This window comes from Mustelus asterias, chromosome 3 (genome assembly GCF_964213995.1).
Source record: "Mustelus asterias chromosome 3, sMusAst1.hap1.1, whole genome shotgun sequence".
Classification (NCBI taxonomy): Eukaryota; Metazoa; Chordata; class Chondrichthyes; order Carcharhiniformes; family Triakidae; genus Mustelus; species Mustelus asterias.
In genome coordinates, this window is record NC_135803.1 from 20,550,088 (window position 1) to 20,564,211 (window position 14,124).

The 14,124-nt window shown below is 45.5% G+C and overlaps 1 protein-coding gene across 3 annotated transcripts in view; it reads right to left on the minus strand.

The window, feature by feature from the left end:
• The window catches only part of trpc1 (transient receptor potential cation channel, subfamily C, member 1), a 67,690-nt gene that overhangs the window by 18,452 nt on the left and 35,114 nt on the right, over positions 1 to 14,124 (minus strand). For all 3 annotated transcript variants that reach the window (XM_078205695.1, XM_078205687.1, XM_078205680.1), the window contains one exon: positions 7,443 to 7,586. In XM_078205695.1, the coding sequence (XP_078061821.1) occupies positions 7,443 to 7,586 (144 nt within the window). The remainder of the gene's footprint in view (positions 1 to 7,442; positions 7,587 to 14,124) is intronic.

The following is a 14,124-nucleotide window of genomic DNA, read 5'->3' on the forward strand; positions in this document are numbered from 1 at the left end:
TCAATGAGGGTTGCAGGAATAGGGCCTGGGTGGGATGTGGCCGGTACAGACTCAATGGGCCTAATGGCCTCCTTCTGCACTGCAGGGATTCTATGATTCTATGAATTCAGTTTGTATAAATACGAATGTTGAAATGAGTGTTCATATCCAAAACCAGGGGTGGAATTTTATGTGGGCAGGGTGTACCCAATCTAAGATACAAAAGATCAAAGATACAGAAGTCTGAGGTCATGTACCAACCGACTCAAGAATAGCTTCTTCCCTGCTGCCATCAGACCTTTGAATGGACCTACCTTGCATTAAGTTGATCTTTCTCTACACTCTAGCTATGACTGTAACACGGCATTCTGCACTCTCTCCTTTCCTTCTCTATGTATGGTATGTTTTGTCTGTATAGGGTGCAAGAAACAATACTTTTCACTGTATACATGTGATAATAATAAATCAAATCAAATCACCAGCACAAAATCGGGTGGCACCCCCGCTGACCCGATCTCCATGAGCCCCAAAAGAATAAAGTGCCTAACTGGTAGTGGGTACCCTGCTGCTGTGCCTCTCAGCTCCACTGGGATCATTTAATTGCTGAACTGCCATGTCTGAGGAGGACAACCTGCCTCTGAGAGCTGCCAGTGCAGGCCAACTGCTCTCCAGTACTGACAGCGCCACCAGGAACAGTGGCCATTGCTGGCATTGCACTAGGGCCTACAGAGAGGATTGTTGATGGATCTCCTGTAGGCAGCAAGTAGATATCTGGAGAGGGAGATGGGGGGATGTTAGTGAGGGGGGTGATTTTGGATGTGATTGCACTGGAGTCGGTACAGAGGAGATTCACCAGGATGTTACCTAGGAGGGAACATTTAAGTTAATGAAACATAGAAGATAGGAGCAGGAAGAGGCCGTTTGGCCCTTCAAGCCTGCTACGCCATTCATTACGATCATGGCTGATCATCCAACTCAATAGCCTAATCCTGTTTTTCCCATAACCTTTGATCCCATTCACCCCAAATGCTACGTCTAGCCGCCTCTTATGAATCGAGGTTGGATAAGCTTTGGTTGTTTTCATTGGAGCAGGGAAGACTGAGGGGCGATCTGATCGAAGTGTACAAGATTATGAGGGGAATGGACAAGTGGATAAGTTAGTTAGTTGAAGAGTCAGTCAAGGGGAGACACAAGTTCAAGGTGAGGGGCAAGAGGTTTAGGGGGGAATGTGAGAAAAAAACCTTTTACCCAGAGGGTGGTGATGATCTGGAATGTGCTTCCTGGGAGGGTAGAAATCTTAGAAATCTTAGAAACACTACAGCACAGAAAAAGGCCATTCGGCCCATCGGTAGATGAGGCGAGTTGCCTCACAAGCTTTAGAAAGTACCTGGATGAGCACTTGGCACATCATAACATTCAAGGCTATGGGCCAAATGGGATTAGGTAGGAGGTCAATTGTTTCTTGCGGATTGGTGTAGACTCAATGGGATGAAGGGCCTCTTCTGCTCTGTATGATTCTATGGATGGAGGTCAACAACAAAGCGCTGAGTTGACAGCAATGGCAGCTGGTGGCTTCCTGCAACCCCCTTCCCCCTCCTTCAATCAGGCACAGAATGTCTAAGAACAAGTGACACTCCTGCAGTGGAGTCAGCTATAGCTTACGCATTCAAGACGTATGTGGGATTCGCACTCTTATTCTCAGCCTTTCTATAAATGGAAGCAAAGAGCTTCACCTGAAAGAGGAAAGGACGATCATGGTCTGATCTTCTGCATGCTCCACCCCCATGGTTTGTGACAGAATAAGAAGTTTAACAACACCAGGTTAAAGTCCAACAGGTTTATTTGGTAGCAAAAGCCACACAAGCTTTCGGAGCTCCAAGCCCCTTCTTCAGGTGAGTGGGAATTCTGTTCACAAATCTCCGGCTCCATTGTTATAGAATGCCATTGCTGACATTGCACTAGGGCCGCAGGGAAACTCAATAGGGTTGGCTGTGCAGTCTTTCCAGATGGTGAGTCCACGTAACGGCCTCAATTGTCCTCCAGGTTGGAAGGATATCCTCGAGCCTTAATCAGAGGGTGGAGGCTGGAATGCAATCGGATCTCCACTCTGCACTCTCTTGCCTGATCGCATGGCCCCACCAGCTCTGGGCTGGAGGCATTAAATTCTGCCCTGATTTCTTGTAACAATGCCATGTCAAGCCATTATTGAAATTTAATATCTGCAAAGTACCAGATAGCACAGCAGTGCTGCAGAGAGTGAACTAATAACTCTGGGTCAAGGAGTGATTTTATGTGAATTTGCACCATTCTACGCACTGGGAATGTCCAATCCCATTGTAGATAGGTGTCAAAGGGAGATCAGAACTTGGATGTTCAGAGTGCCAGCCTGGTGGACCTCTGAGTAGGAAATAAATGAGGAGAACTCTGGTCCATCTCCCTGACAATAGAAAGTAGCCAGCAGAGAGAAATTGGAGGAGCAGAGAATGAGGGTAAAAAGACAATTAAACAACTGAGTGCCTTAATGCTTTCTTCTTCTCTTTACTTGTCTAACATTGTCCATCCTCTCTGGACACAGAATGGAGTGCAATCAACCAGTTTCCATGGGGTGGCCATTCTGTAACAAACCATGGGGGTGGAGGATGCAGAAGATCAGACCATGACCGTCCTTTCCTCTTTCAGGTGAAGCTCTTTGCTTCCATTTATAGAAAGGCTGAGAATAAGAGTGCGAACCCCACATACGTCTTGAACGCGTAAGCTATAGCTGACTCCACTGCAGAAGATACTGCATTGTTGGAGGTTCTATCTTTTGAAAGAATATCGGACTGTTCAATTTTGCAATGGATATTAATAATTCCTCGGCAAGTTTGCTGTTTGAAAAAGTTTGGGGATTTCCCATGGTGTCCTGGACATCATCCAAAAAAAAACATGTTGACTGTTATTCGTCACATTACAAGATGTTATCGTGCAGAATGACTGCTGCATTTACCTTAAATGTGTCTATGACAAGCAAGCAAGGCTAAATATATCCAAGTGAGATTATCAAATTATGAAATTGTGTCACACTGCTATCTCTAGGTGACAACACCTTATTAGAACTAAGAATCAAAAGCTTCGTCAACTAGTAGATTTGGTTAAGCCTCAAACATTCAGAAATTCAACACAGCATTTGGGCCTAATTGCAACAAATCAATCTGCGTTTTGAGAGCATTTTAAGTGGGAGTCGGATTGGTGTGTAAAGGCAGTACATGGAGGAGAGAGGCATTGATGCAAATGTTGTTTTTTCCAAAAACAACTCTCAAAACCCCCTCATTCATGATTAATTACCAATCTTGATGATCTGGTTTGGCTTACCTCAATCCCAAATGACACCTTAAATTGAGTCAATGGTGGAACATGAATATATGTTGCAATCATTTCTACGCTGCTCTGCTGGCTGCCAATACACTCGTGACAGTGTTGAAAAATTTTTTTTTAAGTCCCTTAATAGCCGTCAACCTTTAATTAATAATATTGCAAAAGGGATGTTTTTACTGTGAAAGAAGTTGCTTGAAATGATATAAAACACTCAGGTCTGTGAAAATGTTTTGCCCAGTCCAACTGGAACACAACCAGTACTTATCTGGTGCCCGCGTATTTTTAGAATTCTAAAAGCAGCAAGTATTCTGTGGTCTAGTGTGTTTGGTCCTGCAGTTTCATTATAGACTGTACTCCCAGTGATTTCAGTCTTTGCAAATAATAAATGCACAATAACATTACTGGAATCTTAATAGATGTGTAGGAGTGTTCCGTATCTTCTTCTCTCTTCATGCAAAATGAAATTATTAAATATTGAAGGCACTAAAGATGAATAATGAAGATTTGGGGTGGCACAATGGTTAGCACTGCTGCCTCACAGTGCCAGGGACCTGGGTTCGATTCCCGGCTTGGGTCACTGTCTGTGTGGCATTTGCACATTCTTCCCGCGTCTGTGTGGGTTTCCTCCGGGTGCTCCGGTTTCCTCCCACAGTCCAAAGATGTGCGGATTAGGTGGATTGGCCATGCAAAATTGCCCCTTAGTGTCAGGGGGACTAGCTAGGGTAAATGCGTGGGGCTATGGGGATAGGGCCTGGGTGGGATTGTGATCGGTGCAGACTCGATGGGCCAAATGGCTCCTTCTGCGCTGTAGGGATTCTATGAATAACAAACAATGCTGATGACAACACAGTATTTTTATAGATTAGTAAGGCAGCTGTGTGCTTGTGGCCATGTAACTTTTCAAATGCTTGATCTACTGCACTGCACTACATGGTCTATCTCCAATTCCACTATTTCTATGAGACTTATAATATTGCCTTGGCACTTGTGATCTATCTGCTCTTCAGCTGTTAAGCTTTCCTCTTAGGCAGTCAGTTGGGATCGAGGATGACTTGCTTCCACTCCTGTTGAGCAAGTTCTGAGATGGTTCATTCAGCAGGTTCAGCCATCTGTGGAGCAGATAGTGCTTTTCTGAAATTATTTCACAGGGTGTGGGTGTTGTTGGTTAGGCCAGCAGTTATTGCCCATCCCTAATTGTCCTTCAGAAGGTGATGGTAAGCTGCCTTCTTGAACCACTGCAGTCTACATGGTATAGGTCCACCCACTGTGCTGTTTGGAAGGGAGCTCCAGGATTTTGACCCACCGACAGTGAAGGAATGGCGATATCATTCCAAGTCTGGACGGCATGTGGCTTGGAGGGAAACCTGCATGTGGTAGTGTTCCCATGTCTCTGCTGCTGCTGCCCTTCAAAATGACAGAGGTCATGGTTTATAAGGTGCCGTCAAAGGAGTCTTGGTGAGCTGCTGCAGCGCATCTTATATAAAGTACACACTGTTGCCACTGTGTGTTAGTGGTGGTGGGAGTAAATGATTAAGGTGGTGGATGGAGTGCCAACTGAGTGAGCTGCTTTGGATGGTGCCAAACTTCCTGAGTGTTGTTGGAGCTCCTCTCATCCAGGCAAGTGAAGAGTATTCAATCACACGCCTGGCTTGTGCCTTATAGATGGTGGATAGGTTTTGGGAAGTCAGGAGGTGACCTACTCTATGCAGATTTCCTAGGCCCTGACCTGCTCTTGTAGCTACAGTATTTATATAGCTAGTCCAGTTCAGTTGATGTCAAGGACTGTCACTGCCACCTCACCCCTTGCATTCAGCTTTTAGTCCAAATTTGGACCAAGCAAACTATTGCTGAGTAAGTGCTATTTGACAGCACAGTTGATGACCCCTTCCATCACTGGGTTGATGATCAAGAGTAGATATTTGGGATGGTAATTGACCAGGTTCAATTTTTCCTGGTTTTTTTGCACTGAACATACCGTGGCAATTTTCTACATTACCAAATAGATGCCAGTGTTATAGCTGTACTGGAATAGCTTGGCTAAAGGTGCAGCTAGTTCAGGAGCACACCTTCAAGAAGATCAGTCAAACTCTTGGAAATACATGACTTGTTTTTATAAAATGGGTGGAGAATATTGAATAGAAAGTACTCTTTCTGGACTTTCTTTCCCCTCAACAGCTTTCTGCATTTTGTTGGTACACGGTTTAAGTCACTATCTAGAATGTGTTTGCTTTTGCGTCTGTCATTCTCCCAATCAATTGAATTTAAAAGCAGCGTTTCCCCAAATTCAAAACAAATCAGCTTGAAAAGGAATCTAATGTACAAACGGCACAAGGCAGGCGAAATGTCTTTTTTTCATTCATTCATGGGACGTGGGCATTGCTGGCAAGGCCAACATTTATTGCCCATCCCGAATTGTCCTCGAAGTTGGTGGTGAGCTGCCTAATAAAGAAGGCGGCTATATCAAGGCTGGAAACACATGGCATTGCAAGATTAATATACACTCTGCTCCTTCAAAACAATATGGTGTTGACATCTTATTTTAGCAGTTAGTTATTAAGATGTAACCTGTCTCATTTCTGAGCCAAAACTTTGTAGAAGGTCACACATGGTAAAACAGCTACAGAAACTCCCTAGACAGAAAAATGGTAACGCTCACAAAAAGACCACAAAATCATCCAGGCTTTAGGTGTGAAATTTAGCCAGTCTCAAAATATTTGCAGTGCAAATATTTTCAGGTTAACAGTGTTTGCTGTATAAACTGTTGATTCCAAGCTGACTAAAGGTGATGGCAGGAGTACCTGTGGACAATGTGCGCACTGTTTCCCTCTGAGATTTAGAATTCAGCTCAGGCTGGAGTTCGCAAATCAAAATGGCAAACAGAAGCATGTGTAGACGAATGGCATTATCTGGTGACCAGCACAACAAAGTGGTACGACCAAGCTTGTATCTTTTAATCTACATGGCTCTCTTATCACTGCAATGTAAAGAAGACAAGATGCACACCAGATTTCCAATTCTTCAGACCTCCCTGCAGCCCATTACCAGGAGGTACTGGCAGACGTGTGGGATCAGGGTCTCTTATCCACCTTCCAGGCCAACAGAGTGCGGGGCGCAGAGAAAATAATGTGACAAAAACAACTAATAAAAAAAAACGCTTTTAACTATCATAGAAATCCTACAGTGCAGAAGGAGGCCATTCAGCCCATCGAGTCTGCACAGACAATAATCCCATCCAGGCCCTATCCCCGAAACCCCACACATTTACCCCGACAATCCTTCTAAACATACACATCCCAGGACACTAAGGGGCAATTTAGCATGGCCAATCAACCTAACCTGCACATGTTTGGACTGTGGGAGGAAACCGGAGCACCCGGAGGAAACCCACGCAGACAAGGGGAGAATGTGCAAACTCCACACAGACAGTGACCCAAGCTGGGAATCAAACCTAGTTCCCTGGAGCTGTGAGGCAGCAGTGCTAACCACTGTGCCATCGTGCCGTGTTGATTATTTTCCCCTCTCATTATATAGGAGGTAATGAGTGGGGAAAATAATCAACAATGATGAGAAAATGAAGAAGCGAAGATGCAATACTGCTGCGTGCTATCAGGTAAAATAGTTGGATGTTGGTTTGCGCTCACAGTATTTGAGCTGCGCTATTGGGAGAAGCAAAGAAGGGTGGTCCCGGTACTGTCCTACAGAGCGAGAAGGTAAATCAAAGGAAAACAAATCACCCAGAGCCAGCTCTCATGTATCCCAACATTGGGTGGCACAGTGGTTAGCACTGCTGCCTCACAGCGCCAGGGACCTGGGTTTGATTCCCGGGTGCTCTGGTTTCCTCCCACAGTCCGAAGACGTGCTGTTAAGTGCATTGGCCATGCTAAATTCTCCCTCAGTGTACCCGAACAGGCGCCGGAGTGTGGCGACTAGGGGATTTTGATAGTAACTTCATTGCAGTGTTAATGTAAGCCTTACTTGTGGCATTAATAAATAAACTTAAAACTGGTTTTGGAGTAATATTCACAGAGACCTGGAGGTGGTCGCACGCCCATACTTTCAAGCACTTTGCATTCTCCGGGCACAAGAATTAGATAATGTGAATGCATTACCTGCAGTGGTCCCAGGGTGGAACTAGTTGTGTACATAAAGAAAAGCCGCAGGTAACTGAGAATGTTGCCAAAAGCGAATAGACCCTCAGCCACGAGAGTGGGGTGGAAAGCATCCCAATCCTTCCTGTCTCCAATCGCGTGAAACTAGAGAGACATTGGAAAAGTTCATAGCTTGCATGAGGAATGGCATGATTTAGAGATCACTCTTACTATAGCAAAAATATATACTGATAACAAACGTATCCAACATACTCGACTGTGACATCCTACTTCTCAAAAGAGATACTTAAAGGGATTTGGTGCAAAATTTGGTTGGTCTTTAATACATTTTAGTCTGAGAGACTGAAGCTCAATTTGCAGTGAAGAGTTGGAATTCTTTATTGAATAATCCTCTATAAATTTACGAGTCACTAATACAAAGAAACTATGCATAGTAAAAGAAACATTTCCTTTGAGTGAGGAAACTAGGAGTGTCATGCTGGCATTTTATATACTAGATCAAGCATGCATGAGCAAGAAAGAGCAGAATCCATCTTCAGCATAAAACCCAATCTGCGTTCCTTTCATTAATTTTGCCCAGAACTTTTCAATTAATATGTGAGCCACAGCTCGAGTGCAGAATGGAGAATTATCCAACCTGGATTTTTAAAATTCATTTGTGGGACAAGGGCGTCGCTGGCTGGCCAGCATTTATTGTCCATCCCTAGTTGCCCCGTGGGCAGTTGAGAGTCAACCACATTGCTGGAGTCACATGTAGGCCAGACCAGGTAAGGACGGCAGATTTCCTTCCCTAAAGGACATTAGCGAACCAGATAGGTTTTTCTGACAATCCACAATAGTTTTATGGTCGTCAGTAGATTTTTAATTCCAAATTTTAAAATTGAATTCAAATGCCATCACCTGCCATGGCAGGATTCGAACCCGGGTCCCCAGAATATTAGCCGAGTTTCTGGATCTATCGCCTCTCCAGGGTTGGTGTGTCTGCTTTGTGGATCCTGCTTTCTGATTCCCAATGAATTTAGGACTAGTTTTGTGCAACCCCTCAGGTCTCATCTGGCGCAACCTTTAAAATTACGTTTAAACTTTTAACATTATTATAAATGACTTCTGCATCACATTTGTGTTGTCATATTGCGACAAGTCCCTCAGTACGGCAACACTGTACCGCCTCGCCATTTCAATGATTTCAGCGTGCAACTGGTGTTAACCATGGTATTGACTGGCTGGATGCAACACCAAAGGGCACATGCCACAAAAGGCTAGCACCATTCAAAGCTAGCCTGCATTGCTTAATGTGAGGCTGACCCTCATAAAGAGGAGGTGCATTATGGCTGCAGCAGATCCTGGCAATCATGCCGGAACTGATTCTGACCTGGTAAATGTTGAAAACTGGCACAAGATGAGGAAGTGCAGGCTCCAGGTTTTTTGAATGATGCACTGGAGGTAAAATATTTAAAGTTTATTTATTAGTCACAAATAAGGCTTACATTAACACTGCAATGAAGTTACTGTGAAATTCCCCTGGTCTCCACAGTCCGGCACCTGTTCGGGTCAATGCACCGAACCAGCATGTCTTTCAGAATGTGGGAGGAAACCGGAGCACCCGGAGGAAACCCAAGCAGATACTGGTATTGGTGGAGGAGGAAGCAGAATGAAGAGGATTTGTCCTTTATCTGCAAGGGGCCAGGAAGCCCTCCAGATACAAGTTCAGAAGGCAGTTAGAGCAGAAAGCTGTGACTGTCAATGCCAAGAGTCAAGTCTTGTGAACCTTGAAGCACTGAATCAAGAGATTCAATAACTCTCAAGTGAGTGGTCAAGGTCAGTGAGCACACCTTCCATTGTTGCAGCTTAATAACAGTACCACTAGCCTCAGACACTCACTTAACTTCATTCTTATCACTTACCTACCAACCAGTGCTAATGCCTGATATTCATGTGCTCCACCACATCCTTACACACTCAGCACTGCTGCAAGTCCCACACCTACATCTCACAGATTGAGTACGATGGAACTGAATTCCCCTCACTCTGGGGGCGGGCTGGCAGGTGAGGGGAAGGGTGCATGGGGATCTGTAGAGTTGAGGAAAGGTGGGAGATAAAGTGCCTGTCACCTTTCTGATTCCCACCCAATAAAGTTAGAGATGGGGAAGGTTGAGAATGGCTTCCCCGTCCGGAGATCAATTGCTCTGAAGTGGCCAATTACATAAAAGTTTGTAGCCTCCCTGCAGGCTTGGGGATGGGCCCTCTTGATTGGGGATCTTGTGGTGCATGGTGGGCCCCTGAGTGGCAAGTGATAGCCCAGCTCAAAGTCCTCCAATACAAACCTCCCTCCCTCCCAGACTGGCCCAGCTGAGCCTGACCCACAGTGTGTTCTGGGGGCCACCATCAAGGCTGCTGCTCTGGGGACTGCTGTGGTCCCAACAATGGCCACCACTCCTGGTGGCGCAGCTGGATCAGGCAAGCTGCCCTTAGAGACGGGCTCTTTCTCCCTGAAGGCATGGGAGCCCCAGTGGCACACAGTTAACTGTGTCGAGTGATGTACAATCCCGTTGGAACATCTGGGAACAGCCTCAGCAGGATTTCTCTCAGCTTTCCAGCTGTGGCCATTAAATTCAGACCACAGTCAGCTATTTAACATGACTGCCAAATCACCCAATCAGATTTCCTGATACTCAAATGAAATACGTTATACCATGGCCAGAATTTTACCTTGTCCAACCCGGAAGCACGTGAAATTGCGCAAGAAGATGGCGGGCGCACATCCCGACATCATCCCGCAAAATTTCAGTCCGCAGTCGTGTGGGAGTTGGAAGCCCTCCACCGACAATTAAGCAGCCAATCATGCCCATCAAGGAGTCAATTAGAGGTGATTTTACCTGGCCCACTTTTACAGGGGGCAGATGGGGCAATTGGCTAGGCAGCCTCACGTTTTAGCTACAACCTCAATCCAGGGCAGGATGAAATGTTAGGGCTGAAATAAAATTAAAAATGGTGTCTGGGGACTGAGGTTTTTGGTAGTTCAATGCAGGGCATGGTCAGACAGGAGATATGCTCCAGGTGGGCATGTCAGTGGTGCGGCCTACAAACAAAGGCTGATGGGTATGCACAATAAAATGTCTGGGGCATTGGGAAGTCTGCCAGGAAACCTGCAGTCAATGTCAAGGAGCATGGTGGTATCCAGGACAAAGTTAGGATGGGGCTTTATGCAGAGTTTGGGCCCTTCCTTTCCAGCATGGAAGTGAAAGCCAACTTTGTTTTTTGGTCTTTCGTGGATGTCAGTTTCAAAGAACAAAGAACAATACAGCACAGGAACAGGCCCTTCGGCCCTCCAAGCCTGCACCGATCATGTGTTCCTAACTAGACCATCCGTTTGTATCCCTCTATTCCCAGTCTGTTCATGTGGCTATCTAGATAAGTCTTAAATGATCCTAGCGTGTCTGCCTCAACCACCTTGCTTGGTAGTGCATTCCAGGCCCCCACCACCCTCTGTGTAAAATACGTCCCCCGCATATCTGTATTGAACCTTGCCCCCCCTTACCTTGAACTTGTGACCCCTTGTGTTTGTCATTTCTGACCTGGGAAAAAGCTTCCAACTGTTCACCCTATCTATGCCCTTCATAATTTTATAAACTTCTATTAGGTCGCCCCTCAACCTCCATCTTTCCAGGGAGAACAAACCTAGTTTACTCAATCTCACCTCATAGCTAATACCCTCCATACCAGGCAACATCCTGGTAAACCTTTTCTGCACTCTCTCCAAAGCCTCCACATCCTTCTGGTAGTGTGGTGACCAGAACTGGACGCAGTATTCCAAATGTGGCCTAACCAACGTTCTATATAACTGCAACATCATATGCCAACTTTTATATTCTATGCCCCGTCCAATAAAGGCAAGTATGCCATATGCCTTCTTCACCACCTTTTCCACCTGTGCTGCCACCTTTAAGGATCTGTGGACTTGCACACCCAGATCCCTCTGTGTGTCTATACTCCTGATGGTTCTGCCATTTATTGTATAGCTCCTCCCTGCATTAGATCTACCAAAATGCATCACTTCGCATTTATCTGGATTAAATTCCATCTGCCATTTCTCCGCCCAATTTTCCAGCTTATCTATATCCTGCTGTATTCTCTGACAATGTTCATCACTGTCCGCAACTCCTGCAATCTTTGTGTCGTCCGCAAACTTACTAATCAGACCAGCTACATCTTCTTCCAAATCATTTATATATATCACAAACAGCAGAGGTCCCAATACAGAGTCCTGCGGAACACCACTAGTCACAGGCCTCCAATCAGAAAAAGACCCCTCCACTGCTACCCTCTGTCTTCTATGACCAAGTAAGAAGTTTAACAACACCAGGTTAAAGTCCAACAGGTTTATTTGGTAGCAAAAGCCACACAAGCTTTCGGAGCTCCAAGCCCCTAAAGTCACCTGAAGAAGGGGCTTGGAGCTCCGAAAGCTTGTGTGGCTTTTGCTACCAAATAAACTTGTTGGACTTTAACCTGGTGTTGTTAAACTTCTTACTGTGTTTACCCCAGTCCAACGCCGGCATCTCCATTTCTATGACCAAGCAGTTCTGTACCCATCTAGCTAGTTCACCTTTGATCCTGTGAGATTTAACCTTTTGCACCAGCCTGCCATGAGGGACCTTGCCAAATGCTTTACTAAAATCCATGTAGACGACATCCACGGCCCTTCCCTCGTCAATCATTTTTGTCACCTCCTCAAAAAACTCAACCAAATTTGTGAGGCATGACCTCCCTTGTACAAAACCATGTTGTCTATCACTAATGAGACTATTCAGTTCGAAATGTGTATAGATCCTATTTCTAAGAATCTTCTCCAACAATTTCCCTACCATGGACGTCAAGCTCACTGGCCTATAATTACCTGGGTTATCCTTGCTACCCTTCTTAAACAATGGGACCACATTTGCTATCCTCCAATCCTCTGGGACCTCAGTTGTGTCCAATGAAGAAACAAAGATTTCTGTTAGAGGCCCAGCAATTTCATCTCTTGTCTCTCTCAGTAATCTAGGACAGATGCCATCTGGCCCTGGGGATTTGTCTACCTTAATGCTTCCTAAAACACCTAACACTTCCTCCCTTGTAATTGCGATTTGTTCTAACGGGTCTACACATCCCTCTGAGACACTACCAATCAACGTGTCCCTCTCCTTTGTGAATACTGATGCAAAGTATTCATTTAGGGTCTTACCTACTTCCTTGGGTTCGAAGCATAATTCCCCTCCTTTGTTCTTGAGAGGTCCGACTCTTTCTCTGACAACCCTCTTGTTCCTAATGTATGTATAAAATGCCTTGGGATTCTCCTTAATCCTGTCTGCCAAGGACATTTTGTGACCCCTTTTTGCCCTTCTAACTCCCTGTTTGAGTTCTTTTCTACTTTCTCTGTATTCCTCCAGTGCTTCATCTGTTTTTAGTTGCCTGGACCTTATGTATGGCTCTTTTTTCTTTTTGATTAGACCCACAATTTCTCTGGTTATCCACGGCTCTCGAATCCTACCTTTCCTGTCCTTCCTTTTTACAGGCACATGCCTGTCCTGCACTCCTATCAACCGCTCCTTAAAAGACTCCCACATGCCAGATGTGGATTTACCCTTGAACAGCCTCTCCCAATTAACAGCCACCAAATCCTGCCTGATCCGACTGTAGTTAGCCTTCCCCCAATTCAGCACCTTATCCATAGGACAACACTCATCCTTTTCCATGACTATCCGAAAGTTTACAGAATTGTGGTAATTGTTCGCCACATGTTCCCCCATTGAAACTTTGATGACCTGACCGGGCTCATTCCCCAGTACTAGGTCCAGTATAGCCCCCTCTCTAGTTGGACTATCAACATATTGTTCCAAAGAACCTTCCTGGACACATTTTACAAATTCCTCCCCGTCTGGACCCTCAGCCCTAAGGGATTTCCAGTCTATATGAGGGAAATTAAAGTCTCCCACTACAACAACCCTATTTTTTCTACACCTGTCCAGAATCTCCTTACATATCCGTTCCTCAACTTCCCGTGGGCTGTTGGGAGGCCTGTAGTATACCCCCAGCATAGTGACTGCGCCCTTCCTGTTTCTGAGCTCTACCCACAGTGTCTCGTTACATGATCCTTCCAAATTGTCCACCCTCTGTACCACTGTAATATGCTCCCTAACCAACATTGCTACTCCCCCACCTCTTCTAGCCCTTCCTCTGTCTCGCCTAAAGCACTTATACCCCGGAATATTCAGCTGCCAGTCCTGTCCTTCTTTTAACCAAGTCTCCGTCACTGCAACCACATCCAAGTTCCGCGCATGCATTAAGGCTCTAAGTTCATCTGCCTTGCCCGTTACGCTCCTTGCATTGAAGCAGATGCACTCCAGACCTCGAGGCCCACTGAGTTCATCCTTCCCCCAGATTGCTCTTCCTCTTAGGTAGCCTTGTCTTGGTCCCAACCTCATCCCCAGCCTCTACACTTGCTGACCTATTGTTCTGATCCCCACCCCCTGCCACTTTAGTTTAAACCCACCCAAACCACACTTGCACACCTCCCAGCCAGGATATTGGTGCCCCTCCAGTTCAGGTGTAAACCATCCTTCTTGTACAGGTCCCATCCTCCCTGGAATACTTCCCAGTGATCCACGAATCTGAAACCCTCCCTCCTGCACCAGTTCTTTAGCCA